This window comes from Tympanuchus pallidicinctus, unplaced genomic scaffold (genome assembly GCF_026119805.1).
Source record: "Tympanuchus pallidicinctus isolate F22 unplaced genomic scaffold, pur_lepc_1.0 scaffold6, whole genome shotgun sequence".
In the NCBI taxonomy this organism is placed as follows: Eukaryota; Metazoa; Chordata; class Aves; order Galliformes; family Phasianidae; genus Tympanuchus; species Tympanuchus pallidicinctus.
The window spans coordinates 29,801,250-29,822,833 of NW_026294780.1; the positions used below are offsets into that span (position 1 = coordinate 29,801,250).

The 21,584-nt window shown below is 40.2% G+C and overlaps 1 protein-coding gene across 1 annotated transcript; it reads left to right on the forward strand.

The window, feature by feature from the left end:
* The first annotated feature begins 1,596 nt into the window (after window positions 1-1,596).
* EDNRB (endothelin receptor type B) lies at window positions 1,597-17,957 on the forward strand. The gene is made up of 7 exons (XM_052705927.1): window positions 1,597-2,454; window positions 10,912-11,024; window positions 11,190-11,394; window positions 11,739-11,888; window positions 12,844-12,977; window positions 13,538-13,646; window positions 15,210-17,957. The coding sequence occupies exons 1-7, from the start codon at window positions 1,612-1,614 to the stop codon at window positions 15,339-15,341; spliced, it is 1,686 nt and encodes a 561-aa protein (XP_052561887.1). The 5' UTR covers window positions 1,597-1,611; the 3' UTR covers window positions 15,342-17,957.
* Window positions 17,958-21,584: the final 3,627 nt, after the last annotated feature.

Below are 21,584 nucleotides of genomic sequence, written 5' to 3' on the forward strand. Positions count from 1 at the left end.
GACAACAATCTTGCTAGTCAGAAGCATTTCATAGGATCATAGAATAGTTTGATTTGGAAGGGACCCATAAAGGCCATCTGGTCCAACTCCCCTGCAATGAACAGGGGCACCTACAGCTCCATCAGGTTGCTCAGAGCCCCATACAGTCTGACCTTGGATGTCTCCAAGGATGAGGCATCCACTACCTCTATGGGCAACCTCTTCCACTGCCTCACCACTTCACTATAAAAAACATCATCCTCACATCCAATCTACATCTCCCCTCTTCCAGTTTAAAGCCATTTCCCCTTGTCCTGTCATACCAGATCCCTCTAAAGAGTCTGTCCCCTTCTTTCTTACAGCTCCCCTTTAGATACTGAAAGTCCGCTCTCATGCCTTCAGCACTTACTTCCAACTAAAAGTTAATGCTATACTAATTGGCAAGAGCTTGTAATAAAAATCAGTGCTGCAAACACCAACTGCAGAACTGGAAATGCAGAAATGCAAACTGAAGGACCTGAAGTGCACATATCTTGGGGTTCTTTCAATTTAACACATTTTGTGTCACAGAGCTGAATTAGCTCTGCAAAATGTATCCTACTGCAAAATGTAATTGGAAAAAGGCTGAACTTGGAAAGATCACTTTTCCAGCTGGAGTGCAATTAACCTCCTGCTACACTCCTGCAGCTGAGAAGTGAGCACGGCGCCTTCATTTCACAAATGCAAAAGAGGAGAAAAATGAAAATGCCACTACATTAGGAAATGGATCGAGAGTGATTAAATGGGAAAGATGCTGGATATGGCCAACTTCAACAAAGATGAACACACAAAACTGCAGTTAAATGAGGAACTGAAAAGGCTGTCTGCTACTGTGGCTTCAGGAAATGTTAGCAGGAGATGCTGAAAAGATGAGAGATCAGACCAGCAACTGAAGTGAGCTTAAAAGAAACGTTTCTTTTTTGTTGTTTTCCCTTCTGGGTGTATATTAGTGATGTAGGCGAGTTGGTCATAAACGCAGCGTTTACTCATCCACTCCGTGTATGACTTTCAGCTTCCAGCATAATTGAGATTGGGAAGATGCACATGGGTCTGTTGGAAACAGCCTCACATCCATTTCAGCTGGACGTGCAGTTGTTTCCAACCTTCAGAGGCAGCTCTCGCTTACAGAAGACCCCGAACAGAGATCTTCTCCTTCCCTTATTCTTCGCTCAAGGAAGGGCCCCGTAACTGGAAGGAGCTAAGATCAGAGGCATCGCTGAGGCTGCCCGCAGCGGTGAGATAACCGCGCTACATCACACGGGTTCGTAGCGGTCACGACGCTACTGCAAGGGGGATAAAACGCGGAGGGAAACGCCTCTCCCTAGATACTGGGGAGTGGTCCCGGGGAGACCGGCAGGGAAAAACCCTCCTCCTTCCCATAAGCGACCTGTGACAACGCCAAAAGCTGCGTCGCTTTGAAAACTGCTGTGACACCTCAGCGCTGCTGTGGCTGAAGCCGACGCACCTGGTGCAGCGGGAGGAGGACGGAAACAGGGAGGCGCGGGACGGGAGGGCAGCTCCCAGCGGGGCAGGCGGAGGGCGGCGAGAGGGGCGGGAGGCGCGGGTTGGGTCTGGCCGTGACGGACGGGTCAGATGCGGCCCTATGTTTTAGAAAAGGGGGGGAACTGCCCCGCCGCCTGGGTTTTAGCCGCCAGCTTTGGCTGCGCCGCTGACAGCCGCCGGGTCCCTCCAGCCGCGGCGCGGGGCGAGTGGCGGCAGCCGGACGGGGCGGGGATCGACCTGCGGAGCGCGTTTCCTTCGCTCGGCAGCCGCAGCCCCGTAGGCGGCGGGCGGGGAGACCCGGCCCGACCCGACCCTGCCCGGCAAGGGGGAGCGGAGCGGGAGGAGCGGGAGCAGAGTGGGTCTTTCTGGTCACGCTTTTTCCCTTCGCCTCGGCGGGACTCGCTGCGGCCTCGCACTCGCTTCCCGGCCCCGCTCACTGTGCGGCTAGGGGCCATGCCCGCCGCCCGCCTCTGGCTGCTGCTCGCCCTCTTGCTGCTCTTGCTCGGCCGCCGCCCCGCCGCCGCCGAGGGCGACGGAGCCCTGCGCCCGCCGGCTCACGGGCGGCTGAGTCCGGCGGCGGCCGACGGAACCCCTCCGACGGCCGCGCCTCCAGCGCCGCGCGGCGCCGAGCCCAACGCCTCCCGGGCGGCCGCGCTGCCCCAGGGCGGCGGGGGAGCGGGCGGAGGGCGACCGCAACGTTCGGGTTCGCCGCCGATGTGCACCGGACAGACGGAGATCAAGGAGACCTTCAAGTATATCAACACGGTGGTGTCATGCCTGGTTTTCGTCCTGGGCATCATCGGCAACTCCACGTTGTTGCGGATCATCTATAAGAACAAGTGCATGAGGAACGGCCCCAACATCCTCATCGCCAGCCTGGCGCTGGGTGACTTGCTGCACATCATCATCGACATCCCCATCAGCGTCTACAAGGTGAGACGGGGGTACATGCTGGGGGCAGAACCCACCAGCTGCTGTGTGGATGTGGTCCCTTCACAGCCAGACGGGCCCTGTGCCGGCTGGAAATAAGGCAGAGATTTGTGCCTGGAGGTGGGTGGGCAACAGAGTCACCTGGAAGCCTGTGCTGACCTAGGGATGAAGGATGGTTGGGCAGCAGGTGAATGCTCTGTTTTATAGAGTCGTAGAATCATGGAATGGCTTAAGTTGGGTGAGACCTTAATGCCCATCTGGTTCCAAACCCCTGCCGTGGGCAGAGCTGCCCCTCACTAGCTAGATTAGGCTGCCCAAGGCCCCGTCGAACCTGGTCTTGAATGCCTCCAGGGACGGGGCATTCTCAGTTTCTGTGGGCAGCTATGCCAGCACCTCACCATCCTCTGAGTAAAAAATTTCCCCCTAACATCTAACATAAATCTCCCCTCTTTCAAAAAGAAGACATTCCCCCTTGTCCTATCACTATCTGCCCTTGTTACAAGTTGGTCTCCTTCCTGATTATAAGCTCCTTTTAAGTACTGGAGGACACACCTCTCCTTGCCCCGAGGAACATAAGGAAGGCATAGATGTGGGTACTGCTCAGATCCATCTGTTCCAGTGGGACAGGGCTGGTAGTGTCCTTCACAGGGACCCACACAGTCAGCATATAGGGCCTTTGAAATGTTTGTTCCATACATGCAGTGATGGTGGGTGTGGTGCTGTCCTGTCTGGAGCTGTGAGCTATTTCCCAGTGCTGCAGCCTGAGCTGCAGGACTTAGCCACACCTGCTGCTTTCTGCTCTTTAATGTGATGTGGCTTGGCACAGGAGCACAGTCTGTCCCATCTACCAGCTTGAACAGCATGTATATCCTTATGGATTCATTATGCGTGTGAATCCAGACTCCGGTGGGACGAGTGCTCTGGAAGGGGATGCTGGTAAAACAGAACACCTTCTGCCTGGACAGTGTGCATGTCCCTCAGCAGCCACTGGGTAGATGGACCAGATGACCTTTTAAAAAGCCCCATCCAGTTCAGGTCTCATCCTTTGATCAGCTGCTGCATAAAGTGAGCAGAGACTTCATCTCTTGCTTCTCCTCATATATGTGGTTTAAAGTTCTGGGCTACATTACTTTTATCTTTGGAAAAAACCTGTTGGAGGGACAGGTTTTGAGTTCAGTCTTTTGTGTCTGCAGTGATGAGTTGCAGAAGCTGTTGAAGTGGGAGAATGCTGGATCTTAGAATCAAAATCATAGAATGGCCTGGGTTGAAAAGGACCATAATGATCATCTAGTTTCAACCGCCCTGCTATGTGCAGGATCACCAACCACTAGAATATAGAATAGAATATAGAATAGAATATAGAATAGAAGGATATTTTATTCTTCTGAAGTACTGTATTACCAAACAGGGAACTTAGAGCTCATCCTGGTTGCATTAAATTCCTGAGGTGGGTAATCTGGGTTACGTGAGAGTTCCTCAGTTTGTAGTATATTTCCCGTACGGTGTGTTTATCATAGTTCTTGTGAGAGCTGTGTAAGTCTGGAATTCACAAAACAAAACAAACTTGTGAAAAACTGTATTTCTGTAGAACAGATGAACCACTTTGTTTCCCTTCCGTTTTCGAAGGAGTATAGGGTTGCTGAGTTGCTGAGCACGAGACTTTGCAATTTCAGTGACAGTATTGCAAAATTAAATCAATGATAAAGTGCAATAATATGCTGCTGTCCTTATCTTGATTGAATGCCACCAAGTATATCAGCGTGGGTAGGTTGAAGTGGGAGGAATAAAGGGTCAGAGGCAAACTGGTAAACATTATACCAGCTGCAAGCCCAGGGTTTTGTTGTTCCGGGAGGATAAGGCTGAGAGCTGAGCAGCAGCCTGCAGGTGCTGAATCTGCTGCGTGGCCGCTCGTCGTGGTGAGCAGCCCGTAAGAGAACTGTGTTATCCATTAGAACAGTGAGTTGAATACTGGCTGTTTTAAAACAAGACTTTTAAATAAATGGGAGTAAATAGCAAGGCAGACCTTATGTATGAGCACATGTTCAACTTCAGGTGATAACTCTTTTTCTTATCAATTCTGCATCCATTTAATTCCACCCACAAAGCGCCCACAGTACAGCGAAGCGCTCAGGCTGCCGTAATCACCCAGCAATGTGGGAAAACAAAGGCTAGCAAGGACGCAGTTTGTAAAACAAGTGCGCTTCACTGTTGTAATTCGCAAGTTGAAACAATTTCCAACTGAATGAAACAGATGTTCAGAATTGCTACCAGATCCTCACTTAGCCAGCAACATGAACAGGAACATGAAAGGATTTCTTCTGTTGAATACCATCAGCTTCCTTAACTGCTCTTGGAGTAAAGAACATGGAAGTGTCCTTGAACACTTTCCAGACAGATCTGTAAGAGAGAACTCAGAATTCACACTGGGAGCATCATTTTATTTGCTATTGAATGTGATAAATGCAAAAGATGTCCTCTGTGAGTATTTAAGTGAGTGGTGTCCAAGGAGCACAAATGAATGTTTACATCACTCATTTGAGGGTATCTGAAGAAAACCACATTTTCTGTATACTGTGAGATAAATACGGTCCAATGTGTAGTACACTAATTAGTCCATTGCAGCTGATAAATGTGATGAATGTGTTCAGGAGAAGATGGGAAGCACTGGAATCATTCACACCATCAGCAGAACAGATACAAGATTAGGGAAAGAGGAGCACTGTGTTTTGGGAAGCAGAACCTGGAAGGCATTTCATCTTTCAGGGTCCTGGGAAACAAGCTGGCTTTGGCTGTATCCCCAAAACTGCAGAAGTAAAGTAAAGAAAAGACTGAGACTCTCATTCTGCAGCAAGGTGCTTTGCCAAATTTCTGCCAGTTGTAGTGGTTGTAAATATGCTTTATGCCTACATGGGCTCCACCACCATGTCTTTGTTCATTGTTAGATTTTCTCTTTAATTTATTAGACTTTCTCTTTGCTGAATCTATGGATAATGAAAGCAGTGACAGTTTGTTCTTCTGATGGTACAGATCTGGGAGGCTGACACTTAGCTTCCCAAATTGACAAAGGTGATGTCTCATGTCAGATGCCAGAACAACAACAGGACAAACTTAATGCCTTTCCACAGCAGTAGCTCTGCTTCTTATATGTATATCTGTAGTGATATCAGAATGTGTAGCTTTATAAACTAACCAAACTGTGTAACACCCTCCTTTCTCTTCTTATGCCAATCTCTCTTATTTTTAATATTCATTCTCTTCTATTAAACTAAATTTATGGTCATGTTTCAATGGATATCTAACAGGGGAAAGATCATAGCCTTTGCACACTCTTGTGTGGCCTTCTGAACTCTGGTTATCAATCTGCTGTGGCATAAATAAATGAGGAAGAATGTCTACCTGGAAATACTGTGATGGATTCCTTTATCACAGAGTATAATTTAAGAGTAGAGGAAAGGAATTTCAGAGAAGGAGCAAAAATTGGTGTTTATCTAAGAAAATGATCTAAGGCCAAATTCAGCTTTGTGGGTTGTTTAATTGGTTTAGGATTTCTTCATTGTCAACGAATGGAGGTTGTAGGCACTTGGCAAATCATAGAATCCTTAGAGTTGGAAGGCACCTTCAAAGGTCATCTGATCCAACTCCCTTGCAGTGAACAGGGACACCTACAGCTCCATCAGGTTGTTCAGAGCCCTGTCCAGCCTCACCTTGGGTATCTCCAGAGATGGGGCATCAACCACATCTTTGGGCAACCTGTTCCATCGTCTCACCATCCTTACTGCAAAATACTTCTTCCTCAAATTCAACCTAAAGCTACCCCCTTTAAGTTTGAAACCGTTTTGAATGGTCCAGCAAAATAACCTACCTGGACTCCATAGACGATGGGGATAAGTTTGTTATGTAGTCAGAAGGGAAGAGTCTACTCTGAGACCAGTATATGGAGTAGCAGTAACGCCTGTATGGTGAAAGTGCATGCAGACAGTCTTCACTATGGGTCTCCAAATCAGAGTACATTAAACATCAGCATAGATTTCTAAATTTAGAGTAATTTTTTTACTGTGCATATATTAGTTATGCCTACATTTACTTAAAATGCATGTGACAAATTTCAAAACAAGTTTTCATATTCTCTCTTGCTCTTGTTTGGTTTTGTTTTTGTATTTTTTTAGTAGCGTTGTTCTGTGTTTGTGTTCCCCAGTCCAACAGTGGAAGAGCTTTCTTTATGGTTACTTTTGATGCAGTCCTTACGCTGGGTTTGTGGGATTGCAGAAACTTTTGAGTTTGACAAAACATTACAAGACTTCTGTCATTTTCAACATGTGTGTGTGTGATACTGTTTCATCTTAATTTAGTTTTTTGGTTTGTTTTTTTTCCAAAAAATATAGTCAGTAAGCAAAATTTATGAATAAAGGCAGATGAAAAGGGGATTAATCATGTGTCGTACATTGAGATTTAGACTGTTAATTGGATGGATACGTAAGACATTCTTAGATTAACTGTGGAAAAAGAAATTAATTTTCTTGTCTGAAGAAAAGATCCCATTCTGACATATGAATAAACCCTAATTATTGTTAAATACTAGTACATTTTATAATATTGTTTGAGTCTCTGACCGTAAGCTTAATTTCCTGGGCAAACCCTTGTTGTGGAGAATGCTTGCTCCCGTGAAATACTGAAAAATCTTTATCCACCTGACCTCCCTGTCTAAAAAGTGAAAATCTGCCAGTTGTTTCACAGATGTAACAAAAAGTGTTGTTTGTGAATTAGTTGTACACTTGCGTGCCTGATTTCATATATAGCTCTGCAATGCATAAATACGAATATCAAGTCCTACCCCACTGTGAACGAGATGTAGTGCAAATGCTCAGCCAGGAGGAAGTAAGTTCTGCTTAGCATTTCCACGTGCATTCATTACTTTGGATTAGGACAGAGATGTAAATGAGTGCACATCTTGCTGCTACTTCTTGTCTGACTGTGGAAAGTCAACAGTGGTGGGCTGGAGCTGTGGCATCAGCCCTCAGGCTGCTGACTGCAGCCGCTGGGCCAACAGGAGTGGTGCATTGCTCTCACATGCTGGGATATTCCATAGCAGATTACTAACATCCCTCTTTTCCTACACAATCAAGAGGGAGCAGGGCAGGAACTGTAACTTGCAGGTGTGTCTCTGAGTCACAATATCTCTTGGGGCTACTTTCATTGCTGAACAACTTTCACATCAGCTGAGGCCTGGCTTGAGAAAGTATTTGCTAGGAGTGCATCAGATGTAGAAACAGGGATTGTTATAGAAGAGTTCATTTCAGTTTAATTTCTCATCATTCTGCAGTGTTCTATCTCATAGAATCATCTGAGTTGGAAGAAACCAACGTAGTAGCAGTTGGAAGATCACGTAGTCCAACTCTCCTGCAATGATTTTCAGCACTTCAGTCTTAGCAGCTGGAACTGCCCATGCAAAACAAATGACAATAAAACATTGGGAAACCCCACTCTGAATACAACCAGTGGTAGAGTTCTTTTGACATTTTACTTCTGAAAATGCAATATTATTTTTCCCTTTCCTGCCATTTGGCATTATCCCATGACTCAGAGTCATTTGTCACTTGTAAAATGGGACTCTTGTTGTTACAGATACCCTGCCATGAATCATAAGAAAACTGTTATACCCATATGAAATTGTATTAGACTGTTTCAATACAAAACTAAGACTAATCAGTTGTTCTTGTCTGCAAACACTCTATAACTATTTCTTACTGAATACTTTCACAGAAGTTTTTTTCACTATACTATAAGGCAGCGTTTTGAAGAGATGGAAATACAAAGGACAAACAAACAACAAGAAAGCATATGTAATTCAGCAATTAAAATCCTTCTTCCTTTTACTATCTGTATTTTCAAGCTTTTGCTGCAAAGTATATCATTAGCTACTTGCAATACCATGGTAAGGAAATGGATGACTCATGCATTAAAATGCTCAAATTTCATAATACATCAGCTGCAAGAGATAAAGGACGTGCTTTTCCAATCCAAGGCAGACAGCTGTGCATCCATTCTGCCTCTGATTTAAAAGCTGGCTGAATGCAAGTAATATTTTGATGTGATGCTAAACCCAAACTAATTCCCCCTTTCTCTCAGAAGTGCACATTCACTCATGTGCGGTGCAATTATAATCCAGCCATATGGCTTCCAAACTGGAGCTGGCTTTGATCCAGGCAGCTCGGAGCACAGGTGTGACTGTCTGCACCTGAGAGATAAGCATTAATTCTGGGAAGTTTCATGCGTGGCTGAACGGTTGTGATTTTAGGAAGAGAGAGAGAGAGAGGGAGTGTCTTGTACAGACACCAGCTAGCTGTAGCTAAAATTCTTCGGTAGGATCTCTCAATGGAAATTTGATCAATGCTCTGAATTTCTGTTTGGTGAAGAGCAAAATATTTCCATTTTAACATGCTTTTTTATGAATTGGTTCTGACTTAATATATACAAATGTACAATATACAGTAGATACTATAAAGAAGTGTACAATGACTTTCTTTTAAGTCTTTGATTTCTCTAGCAACTTGGTGTGTGGTAGAGTGGAGATTCTCCGGCTAATTGATATGTATAAATTAGTCCAGATGTCATTTGATTCTTTAGAGTGTACATTTAGAAAACCTGTAATTATTCACATTACAATTTTAATAAGAGTTTGTTACTCTCATCCCCCTTTGGCAATTAAAAAGAAGTCTCAGGGAGAGGCTTTGCTGAAAATACTTCAATTACAATCTGAGTTATTTTCCCACATCACAGAAGCAAAACGTACTGTACAGTCCTTACAGCTTTCTCCCTACTTCCTCTGCTTTATTGCTTTCCATGAAACTCAAGAAACATAAATCCTTAGAATTTATTTTTCTGCTTTGTTTCTGCAGAAGCGTTACACTCCTCATCCGACTTAAGGATATCATGGAAAAAGTAGATCAAAGCAGGGTTGTATTACAGTTTTCTTTCTGCTGTTCTTTCAAAGATCCCCTTTCAGCATATGACTAAAGCAGGGTTTTGATGGTGTTCTGGTCACTTCATAGGGATTTCCAAAAGCACATGGTCGTGAAATGTACTTAACTTCCTTCATGTGGAAATAAAATTATATTTAAATTATACCAGTGCTCTTGAAAAGCTTTCTAGCCCATGTAACTGGTTATCCTTTAATGCATATGTAGGTGTGCTTGAAGACTTCCCTAAACAAAACTATCATCAGTGGGCAACGCTGTGGTCATTTTCAGTCATTTTGATCCTCAGCAGAATCCATGCTACATAGTGATCTGTTTATTTTCTTACATTCCCCTGAAAAAAGATGTCTGAGGGGATCTGAGCTGAGGGAAGGATTTTGTAATCTCGTGCTTCTTCTCTCTGTTTTTACATGTTGAAGTCCTCTCTCAGCAATAGATCCAAAAGGCCTGATTTGAAGAAATTTATGAAAAACAGATCTGTAGAGATGAGCTTAGATAATGTAACTAATTACAGAAACTCAGAAGGTTTACTTTTGTATAAAACAGTTGCGACTATTTCTTGGCGTAACCCCTGTTCTGGAGAGCCATGTTTTTATGAGGAATTGGAAGATTTGGCCGCGGCTGTGATGTGTTTGAACCATTAAAGCAGCTTGCAGTGGAGTACAGAGATTAAATATTTCTAAACTGAAGCTACAGGCAAACAATTCATAGCTTCATCTGTGAGGAAAGTGCTTTCTGTGTCCAGTAAGACTTGTTCTCTAAATCAGCTAGAGCGCAGCAGTGGGGATTTGTCAGAAGATTTCTATGCAAGTATAAGAAACAGGGATTGTGATAGAAGTAGATACAAGGTGTAGTATTGCAAATTATTAGTCAATCGCAAAACTGATCAATAAAGATCTCCAGTACAACATTCATCTCATCTGTGAAATCTTTACATCAAACAAGCTAGTTGTATTCCTTGAATGGAAGGAAGGAGGACCCTCAAGAAGGCCCCTCATGGTCAGCAAAAAATTGTGGGACACATTGCCCTCCAGTCTAACCCATCTTCTCAGCTGAGGAAGCCTCGACACTCAGTTTTCAAATAACCCCCACCCGAGGTGTGCAGCTGTTTGTTGTGTTTCTGTTCTGATCAGCCTTGAGTTGTTTTCTCTGTTTCTAATAAATGGAGAATTACTTTCAGGAAAGGCCTGTCAGATAAAACCAATACGAGGAAGTGGGAAATCCTCGCTTTTTCACCATGAACACTGAAGTGGTGAAGTTGGAAGCAAAATGAATTGAATTTGCAGGGCTTGAAAAGTCAGGATTATGCCTGTGGCTGTGTTGCTACTGTTCAGTTTTTAGGAAATGCACTTTAGGGTCTTTTTTTTGAAATGGTTCTAATGAAGTTTTACAAGCTGGAAAAAAAATAGAGAAAAATAATATGTTACATCTAAGGGAATTATTTTAAAAAAATTTTTCATTTCTAATGGCTGTTTTCCTTTTACAGCTTCTTGCAAAGGACTGGCCCTTTGGTGTCGAAATGTGTAAATTAGTGCCCTTCATTCAAAAAGCATCAGTGGGCATCACAGTGTTGAGTTTGTGTGCCCTCAGTATAGACAGGTGAGACCCATTTTTCCATCAAACTCTGTACTCTCTTAAATAAGGGCACTGCCCCAAATTCTCTTTTCCATTCAACTAAGATGCTGAGTTTAAAAGCCAGTTAAACCAGACAGCTTCTTTTTTTCCTTTGTGCTTTTAATCTGCAAACATATGCTGTTACTCCAGGTACCGAGCAGTTGCTTCTTGGAGTCGAATTAAAGGAATCGGAGTGCCAAAGTGGACTGCTGTTGAAATTGTACTCATCTGGGTTATATCGGTGGTATTGGCTGTTCCTGAAGCTATTGCATTTGACATGATAACAATGGAGTACAGGGGAAAGGATCTCAGAATCTGCCTGCTTCACCCCATACAGAAAACATCCTTTATGATGGTAAGACACCAAAGGTGGTATCACAGCTCTCTGGAACAGCTGCTTCAGCCTTCGCAGTGTTCTGTGGATCATAATGTTCACGAGTGTATGAGAAATGCATCTGAACATATTCAGATGAAATACTGGCAAATTTCTGAACTATGTTGGCTAAATAAGCACCGTCAGAAGACTGTCTTTTTGTGAGTTGAGGGCATATTGCTTTCTTGTCCTGTTTTCTCAGCTGTAACATAACACCTTATATAGATATTTTTTCAGGACAGACTGACCAATTTTTTATAATATACTTTTCAAAACTGTAAACATTTAACTCTTAATGCTTTTTTTTTTCATCTTCCCTTTTCTAGTTTTACAAGCAAGCTAAAGACTGGTGGCTGTTCAGCTTTTATTTCTGTTTGCCACTGGCTATCACAGCACTTTTCTATACTCTCATGACCTGTGAGATGTTACGAAAGAAAAGCGGGATGCAGATTGCTTTAAATGATCACTTAAAACAGGTAAAAATTTATCCCTGACAACTTCGTAGACTTTATGCCACATCACTGTCTTACGCTTTTATTAACTTATTCAAGATTACTACTAAGGAGTACTTCCTGGCAGTGGTGCTAATAAACTCATGTATGTATCAAAGCTGTTAGAAACCTAAGAAGTTCAGTGATGATCGCAAGACACTTGTTCTTATCTGCTGATAAGATTCTAGATTTTATAGGCTCATTTCTTTGTAATAATGAGAGCTGGCTATTTTGTGATTGAAACTAAGATCATCCCATGATATAGAAGCTGGTGCTGTAGAATTGTTAATTATTTTTGAGTTAATTTCATGCCAAACTGTAGTAAGGTTATCAGTGTATCAGAACAAAACACATTACAGAATACATTCCAAGTTAGTACTGTATCAGAGGGAAACATCATGTGTCATGAATGGAATTCTGAAAACAGAGAATTAATTTACATTTGTACTGTAAAATATATTTGTGATCCATGTTTTTCTAATAGACTTATATTTTGCATGCTAATATGCAATGGTGATGTAAATAAGCATGATCTTCTTACTTTGATAATGCTATAATTTCAATCTCTTAGAACCATGAATGGAAGGGCTGAGATCAAAGTGCAAGAAAATGCAGTTGAAAACTAGCTGGCCTTTGAAAGTGATTGAGCTGATGACTATCTTCCTCATTTTGATTTAAAAGACTGTTCATGTCTGTGATTTTTCATGTCATTACTCATACTTCAGTAAATTAGAGATACAGGGAATTGGTGCAAGACATCTAAAACAACAAAGAACATTAAGTACATATTCCAAGAAAGTAAAGTACTCTGATGTTCTCGTAACTCCTATTTTTATAGGGATTTTATTTTATTTTATTAAACATTTGGATGTTTGAAGGAAACAACCATTAAGAGAGACACAGAAACTATAACAATGTTCTTTCCAATTTTCATTTTCAGAGACGCGAGGTGGCCAAGACTGTGTTCTGCCTGGTACTTGTTTTTGCCTTGTGTTGGCTTCCACTTCATTTAAGCAGAATATTGAAACTCACTATTTATGATCAAAAGGACCCCAATAGATGTGAACTTTTAAGGTGAGACTACACAAATAAAATACATATGGGCTGCTGAATTCTCCTTAAGGATATTTGGATTTCCCAGTGAATTAACTTGTTCTGTATATCTGAAGTTTTCTTCCTTATCTAGAACATTTGTGTTTCACTCCATTAACGGTTGGGAAATTATGAGGAAGACCACAAACAGAGGGCTTCTATCCTGTTTGCCCTGTCTTTTCCTGATCCCTTTTGGGACACTCATTCTGTCTTGTGACATTACGTGGATGTGGGGGACATTCTGTCCCCATTTTCCATTTCGACTGAATAGATAAGATTAAACCTGTGAAGAAAACGTTGGGAATATTTCCTCCCAGAAGTTAAGGCAACTGGATCTTTTGAAATTACTTTCATGAGAATGGTCTACTGATTCAAACTTTGTCATTAAGCACAATCATTACCTGCATGAGTTAGTCCTATTGACAGAGGTCCCTTTACAATCACATTTAATATTTCTTCTTTGTTGACCATAGCGGAATCCAATCTTTATAACTGTAAACATTTTACGAGAAAATGAGAAGTCTACTTTAATTTTCACACAGCTTTTTTCTTGTGATGGACTACATTGGCATTAACATGGCCTCACTGAATTCCTGCATCAATCCAATTGCTCTGTATTTGGTGAGCAAGAGATTCCAAAACTGCTTTAAGGTAAGAGACTGTTGGGATCTGCACCTCTGGTTAAGAGATGGTGTCAGCTGTAAAATTCATTCTATAGCACACACACAAAGTGTTACAAACCTTCACTGAAGTTTACTTTAAATTTCAGTGGCATTATGGTAAGTATTCTCACCTTCTCCCTCTGAAGCTATGTAGAAAGGTACTGAGGATTCCTAGAGTTAAAAAAAGAAAACAAAATAGCATAACGTGTAATAAACCCTCCTAGCACCATGCTCATCAGGCTGCATCATTTCCTGACTGGTCCTGGCACGTGGCCACTTTGAGAGCCCTGACAGAACAGTCTCAGGCTGCTCTCTGGAGATTCGTGTAGTCATATCCTCTGCAACCTAACAGAGGGAACACACTGACCCCATGTTCCCCAGAAACTTACTGAGCACTTGGTTCAGTATGTGCATAGATAACAAAGAGTGTATGACTATTCCCTTGTCACTTTCAAACACCAAGGGAAAGGTCTGATCTGCTCGTAGTTTTGTCTTGGTTTGTATCAATAGCCTAGGCACTCATTCTCCACATTGGACTTCAGGTTCTGGTTTGCAGCCCTTCTCCCATCAGTCCTACAGCTTTACAGCCATCCAGATCTACCACATCCGCTCATGAAATGTCTAGATCTGACATCCAGCAGCACCAAACAGCACTGGTGTTTTTTGAGCTTTTTTGAGGCCACTCCCTGTCTTCAGACAATGATCAAGATTCTTACACTGCTGTGCAGAAATTCTTATGTTTTTCTTCTTTGCAAGGCATTTAACAGTTGATCACTGCTAGGCCTATTGCCTAGTTGTGTAAAATCTTCAACGGCTGTAATTTTCAGTCAGATACCAGTCAGCTCTACATCTAGTAGTCTAGAAGTGCTGTGATGTCTCCCTCATACTTACAACATGTTGCAAAAGCTTTAAGAGTTGGCCTCGTTTTCCCTGTCTACATTGCTGGCACTCTGAAGGAATAACCAGGGTTAAGAACACACAACAATCAAAGTCCTGATTGTGCAGAGAGAAAAAGCCTGAGACAGAAACCATGCAATACCCCCTCCTGTCAGGACCATAGGAGGACATTCAAAAGCCAGTCAGTTTGTAACACCAGCAAGAGGGCTGAAGTACACCTGCTACAATTTGTATAGTTTTTCAACATTCTCCTATTTAATCTTTCTTTCCCTCTAAAAATGAACTAAACAGTGCTTTGTTTAGGAAGTACAAATTACTCCATAATTTTTTTACAGGAAAGATTGTGAGAAAAAAGAAGTGATTTTATTTTCAGATGCATGTAGAATTGCAGACCAGACTCAGCTAGTATGTATGTGGCTGGAATACTGCCCTCCCTGCCATCCAGCCCTCAGCTTGCTGCGGCTAGTTGTCATCTAAGCAGTGCAGAACATAGCCTTGTTATTTTTGGCTTACATTGCCTTGACAAAATGGAAGCTTACACATTGTCTCTTTTGTAAAGTACCACTGAAGAAGGGCAGTGTGTCCATGCGTCCTGCAACATGTGCAAAACAAAATGATGCTGGATGTTCATTGTTCATTCCTTTCATTTTCACAGTCATGTTTGTGTTGCTGGTGCCAATCCAAAGATCTGTTGTCCCTGGAGGAAAGACAGTCATGTTTAAAGTTCAAAGCTAATGATCACGGATATGATAACTTCCGTTCCAGTAACAAGTACAGCTCCTCATAAAGCAGGCATAAAAGGTATATTCTCATGTATTAACACTGGTGCCTTTTGAAGAAAAAGTGGCAATTACTTTTAATGAGGTGGTAGCATTCAGAAAACTTTAGTTTTGTTTTCGCACAAAGAAGACTTGATAAAAAGAATTGCCCCAAATCTGTGTAGCTCTCAAAATCACGGACATTTATAATGTTGTCACTTACAAAACATGAAGAAAAGCATAAAAAGTCATTGTTAGCACTTGAATCCTTCTGAATCAGCACTTCCGAACGATCCCTGCTTCCTGTATATTAAATCACCATTTGTATTCACCGTAACAGTTGTAGGAACTGGAGTCACAGTAATTACTAAGCAGTATAATATAACTTTAATTGGGTCAATGCCAGTATTATGTATAACTCAATATATTGTATTATCTTTTATAAAGCAGATTAACCACCATCAGTGTTGTTTTGTTCTTGGTTTTTTATTTTTATTTTTAAATAAAACCTGAAATATGTTGTAATACAAGTTTAAATGTAAAAAAGTAGAGGTTTTTATCTGGGTTTTATAGATGTAGTTAATTAATTGTTAAAGGATGCGGTCAAATTGAAAGTGCATTTTGCTCAGATGATTGTTTTACCCACTGTTGTAGAAGGAACCTCCAAGGCCTACATAAATACTGTTCTGTAGCCTCTTTGCTTATTCAGTGCATTTAGCAGTACTGGAGTATGATCCATTTAACTGTTGCCATGTTATTTGTGTTGAATGGCAAGAGAAGAGAGAAAAACACACAAAAAGCAATAGCATAGAGTAGTAGATCCATACAAACAATGGCTAGTATTAGAAACTACCAACTTTTAACTGAAAACAAATTGTTTGTATCCCTTTGTAATGAGTGGGCATTCAAGAGTCCTAACAGCTTTCTCAAGATACTTTTGAGGCAGTCAAAGCTGCAGTTGGCATACTGTCCTTCAGAAACAGCAGGTGGAAAAAATGTTAGAAAAAAAACAGCGGGAGAATTTGAACATTTGTTTTCATATGGATTTAAGTCTTCACAAAGAAAAGCAATTCACAAACTGTGCTTTGAAAGAGCAGTATTATGTAGCACACTCAATGTTGTTTTAAAATGTTCTATTTCGGTAGTGCCACATTTATGGGCTTAAGAAGATGTGTGATTAGTTTCTGCTTCTGTAAATAGTTTAGTGAAGCTTAATTAATTATAAAGCATTAAAATATGGGCAGGACCCTGTAAAAAGCAGAAAGATAAAGATGCCTGTAGTACACATGGTGTGTGTTGCCAGGAGCAATACACATTTTGTACATACATAACAGGTCATTCTTTGGCTTTTCGTGTCCTATGAAGTTTTTATTAAAGATATCCCCAAAGACTTATTAACATATTTTGTGCACTAAGGCATGAATCTTTCAAGAAAAAAATATCATATAACATGTTTTTATAAAAGACATTTTTTTCAGTAGACATGGTATTTTATTATAATAAAATTATTTATCAAAACTCAGGATTTTTTTTTTATTTCCAAATTTTACATATAAGGACTTCTCCCTTTTTTGTTCAGCCTTAACTCACTTTAGATTTTTTTTTTTATCAAGTGCCTTAAATATGACCAAGATGAAAACAGTTTTCATAAAATGTTCAGCTGATATTTCTTTGGATGAGGTTCATCTCACTGGAGTTGAGGTAGTTGATACTTTAAAGACAACTGAAAATAGAGGTGAATTCCATCCCTGGTGTTGCCCCATCAAGAATTAATAAGTTTATGTCTGTATAAACAAACTAAGGAACTAAGCACATGCATTTGAGCATGTTTCTGTGTGTGTGCGTGTGTGTGTGTGTGTATATACATTTGTTTTCTACCATTAGGTTGCTGTTACCAGCTTTCTCTGCAGCACAAACACCCAACTGCTATAATACTGAAATTCTGAAGAACAGAAATTTTAATACATTCATATTTATGAAACATTTTTGGCTTCACTTTCATGAAAACTGCCGTGGGAAGCTGCTTTTTTTCTGTGAAGCGTGTTTCTTGTGCTAAGAATGGATAATCAGTTAAATCCTAAATTCGATACTGTTCAGTACTATTTTCATCAAGTTTTATATCATTACAATATTGTACATGTATATCATCGTTGTTTTTATTTAAAATGTAGCTGTTGCATTGTGTAACATTTTTCATTTTTCCTAGATTAACTCTTTAAGACAAGTCTTGCTATGTGAGTGCAAATAAAGATCACATATATTGCCCACTTTTCAAAGTAGTGTGTACATATTTGTACACTTTTTGTCTTCTTTTTTTTTTTTTCAGTATTTTTCAAAGCAGTATTTTTGCTAAAGGTCTCATTTTCTGTAAAAAAAAAATCAAGAATGTTGCTCTCATGTACTTAAAAGAATATACAGAAGAGATCAAATGCATCTGTGTTCTACATAAACTATTACTCTTATAGTGAATACTGACATTCTGTAAAGTTCTAAGTAGAGATCTGTTCATAGAACCTCTGAAATCAGCGAATGTTAAACATTCAGTTCAGTTGGAGCAGCATTAAGGCAGAACTTTAAAAAAAAAACACATGACTGAAATTTGCTGCCTTGAATTAAAAGAAAAAAAAAAGAAAAAGAAAAAGAAAGATGCTAAATACTCTCTTTTCTGGACAAGAGAATTGAAAAACTAAAAAGAGAAAGAGGGTAAAATCAGTTGTTGGGATAAAGCATCCCATGTAAGACTCATTTCAGCCTCAAACGGGGGGTTGCAGGTAGCAGAACAACTGCAGAGAGAAGTTGAGTGTAGCGTGACTGAGGAAGAGTCATTGGTCACAGTGGACTGAAGAGGTGACACGTGATGAAAACAGATGAACTTGGAAGAAGCTACAGCACAGCTCTGTGCTTTGGCCTTCAGATGGCAGTTAGATGTTTGCCGCCGCTCTGGATTCTGCCTGCATGCAGCTGAGTTAGGAGAGGAAATTCCAGACTGGGTGGACTGAACTGATGCACTGGTACTACACCTCAGAGAAACTAATGGAAAAGGCAGTGGTTATGGAGCATCTACTGTGAGCTGTGGTATTTCAGTCTCCCCAGTGCCTCTTAAGATGCAGTAGACTTAGCAAGAAAATGTTGTTTGTATTGAAATAATGTTAAAAGGACTTTTTAAAAATTGTTTTGTATAGCAATGTAAAATAATTCTGTATTTCATTTTCTGTGGTCTCTGGAAATAGGAATTCTTGTGGTATAGGCACTGTAAACTAATGAAATTAGCAATAAAATATTCAAAATTTCAATTCATTAAAAGATGTTTCTGATGTTATTTCTTCTCTGGGGTCTCAATTATTTACCAGTAGCAGGTAAAAAGTGAGTATTTCTGAACTGAAAATAAAAGCCTTTGGTCAAGATAACTTCATGCTGTTAGTTGAAAATTGGAAACAGTTCAGACTTGCATACGCGTTGCAAAATTGTTTGTTAAAACAATCAGTCATGCCTATCTTTGCTGTGCTTGTTTTTGCTCAAAATGCCAGTTGCAATCTCTCTACATACCCATATATAGTCAGAAATCCTGCTGTATTAGGGGCATAACAAAAAAAAAAAAGCATGAAACTTTAGATCTGTGTGCATTCTATACTGGAATAAGCCTTGTGAAAACCATCATGTTTGTATGATGACTGTAATTTCATGCATATTTCAATTTACCTTCAGTAAAGCTGTAGAAAATTATATCAATCTAAATATTCTGTTGTTCAAATATATAAGTTTTTATGCTTGCAGTATCTCTATATTGCAAAATACATTTCCTGCTATTGGCATTTGGTTGCAGGCACTTAAGTTTCCTCCTGTTCAGTTGGTGACCTGCTGCACTTGTTATAGATTTGCCTTTCCTTGTCCCAGGACTTTTATCACATAGTTTCAAGTTCCTTGTGCCTGGAACAGAAGCACCTGTAGAGAAGAAATCTCTTGTAAGTAAATGTTTTATTTAATACCTCTCCTAATCTCTTCATTTATTTTCCCTTCATCTCTGGTCCTCAGTAAGGTTATAGATTTGCATATTTCTTTTAAAATCCTACCGATTTATGTACTTAGAGCATAGCATTCACAGCCCAGCTCCTGCTCCCTTGCCACAATTTGCTTTTCTTGCTCTTGTCTCCAGTTTTATCTACTGCAGTCTTGACTGTTTCATTTAGGGATTAACTGTGCAGCTTGTTGTTGGTTTTCTAAACATACTAGAATTTACATAGCAACAAGGATATGCATCCAGTTTACGTTCCTCAAATACTGACACATACTAGCCACTGAGGGGGTATATTTGATGCTGTGGTGTTGATGGCTGACTGGTCCATGAAGTGGTTCAGTTTGCACTGTCCCTTCCTTTAGGCTGCTGTTCTTGTGGTCTGCTCGGTAAGGCTGAAGAGTTCTCAATATACACGTGCAAATCTGCTATATTTCAGTAACTGACACCTACAGTAATCACACATATGTACATAAATTTGATACATATTTATGTATATACACCTCTATTCCTATACACAAACATAAAATACTGGATCAGCCTATTTTATTTTTTTAATGTTATTTTCATAATCATTAATGTAAAACTCACAAAAGCCTACATAAGGAAAATGATGTCTCACATATAGTTGAGGTCATCTGAGATTTGTTTACATATGTATGTAGCTTATGCAAGAGAATTTAACATAAAATCTTCTTTAGTTGACTAAAAGACTAAAACAGTATTATAATATACAAACACATTCAATATATAATTTATATTTAAAAACACTGATGCATATATTTGTTTTTATCTATCTATGCATACATACATATATTGTATATATTAAATATGTACAGGTGTAATTACACTTATCTCTATTTATTTATTTTACTTATAATTACACTAACAAATCATTACAGTGAAAGAAGCAGAAAAGACCAGAGAAGCTATAGTTAGGAGTTAAAATACCAACGACTTCTTGCATAGAAATTCTAGTGTAGATTTACTGAGACGCCTGCTTGAGCTTACAGCTTTGATTCAAATAACCATTTCTCCAGCCAACATGATTATTCCAGCTTTTCCAATGAGTGGTAAAACCTGGAGTACAATCGTGTTTCACGGCAGTCTTACAGAGGAGCAGAATTGCTGATGCTGGGCTCTTTGCCAAATTTCAATTGAAATAATTACAATCTGCTTATTCTTTCCTATCAACTGTAGTGTGGTGGTGAAGAGCATACTGCTTTGTTCTGTAGTTTAGCACTCTGCACAGAGACATCTGCTATGTCTCACTCAGGAGGTAGGTAACTATTTCAGTGCTAGAAAGTGGGAGCATTCCAAATGTGTCTGTTTGTAAAATACTTGAGGGTGTTTCAGAATGAAAAGCAGAATTTAAACATAAAATCTGTATCTTAACATTGCAGGTTTCTTTCAGTATGTGTCAACTCAATGTGAAATGTATCTAAATCACTCCTTTTCCTATTCTGTTAAGTAGTTTTATAAACATGCACTCTAAAAGGCTTTAAAATTTTAGTGTATTTTTTATTTGTATAGTTAGAAAGATTTATTATTATCTACATTCCATGAAATAGTACTGAAGTACTTTAAATAGGTATTAAGCATATCCACAAGGTTGAATGTAGAAAGTCAGGAGTGTTAGAACTCAGTGGGCACCAAGCTGAGGCTAAGGTAGTTGTACGGCTTCCATGGCAGAACAGGCTAACTTATATTCAGCTCATATCTTCAGTAGAGTGAACTAGTGTCAGTTTGCTTCCATGCTTGTGGGTGGATCCTAAGTGATGCATGGCTACTTACTCAGATAAATGTTTGAACCATTAGAGTATATGAAAAGATCATCACCTTCAATTTAATGAATTTATAAAAACAAACTAACAAGGAAGCAAGGAAAACCCCAAACAATTGTCATGCTTTGAGCAATTCTAAAATTACTGATTTTTTATTGACCTTTTGTTTGTTTACATTCAGAAATTTCAAAAATCCTAGCGGAAAAAAAGTATTTTCCAGTCATTGATGTTTGTGAAATAAAAGATGGGTTGGAAATGAACTTGATTTGACTGTGTTTGTGTAAGAGAATCGGTGTAGAACAGGCAACACTTATTTTAAGATGTTTCATTCCTTGGACATACATTGGGTCATCTGACATGCAAGGAGAGGTTGAGAGAGCTGGAACTGCTGAGCCTAGAGATGAGAAAGCTCAGGGAGGGTCTCATCTATGCGTATAAATATATGTAAATAAATAATGAAGGGAAGGTACAAAGAG

Coding starts and splice junctions, on each gene's coding strand:
- EDNRB (XM_052705927.1), top strand. CDS start 1,612: ATGCGGCCCTATGTTTTAGAAAAGGGGGGGAACTGCCCCGCCGCCTGG. Junction 11,889..12,843: donor TAAATGATCACTTAAAACAG/GTAAAAATTTAT, acceptor TTTCATTTTCAG/AGACGCGAGGTGGCCAAGAC. Junction 12,978..13,537: donor AATAGATGTGAACTTTTAAG/GTGAGACTACAC, acceptor ATTTTCACACAG/CTTTTTTCTTGTGATGGACT.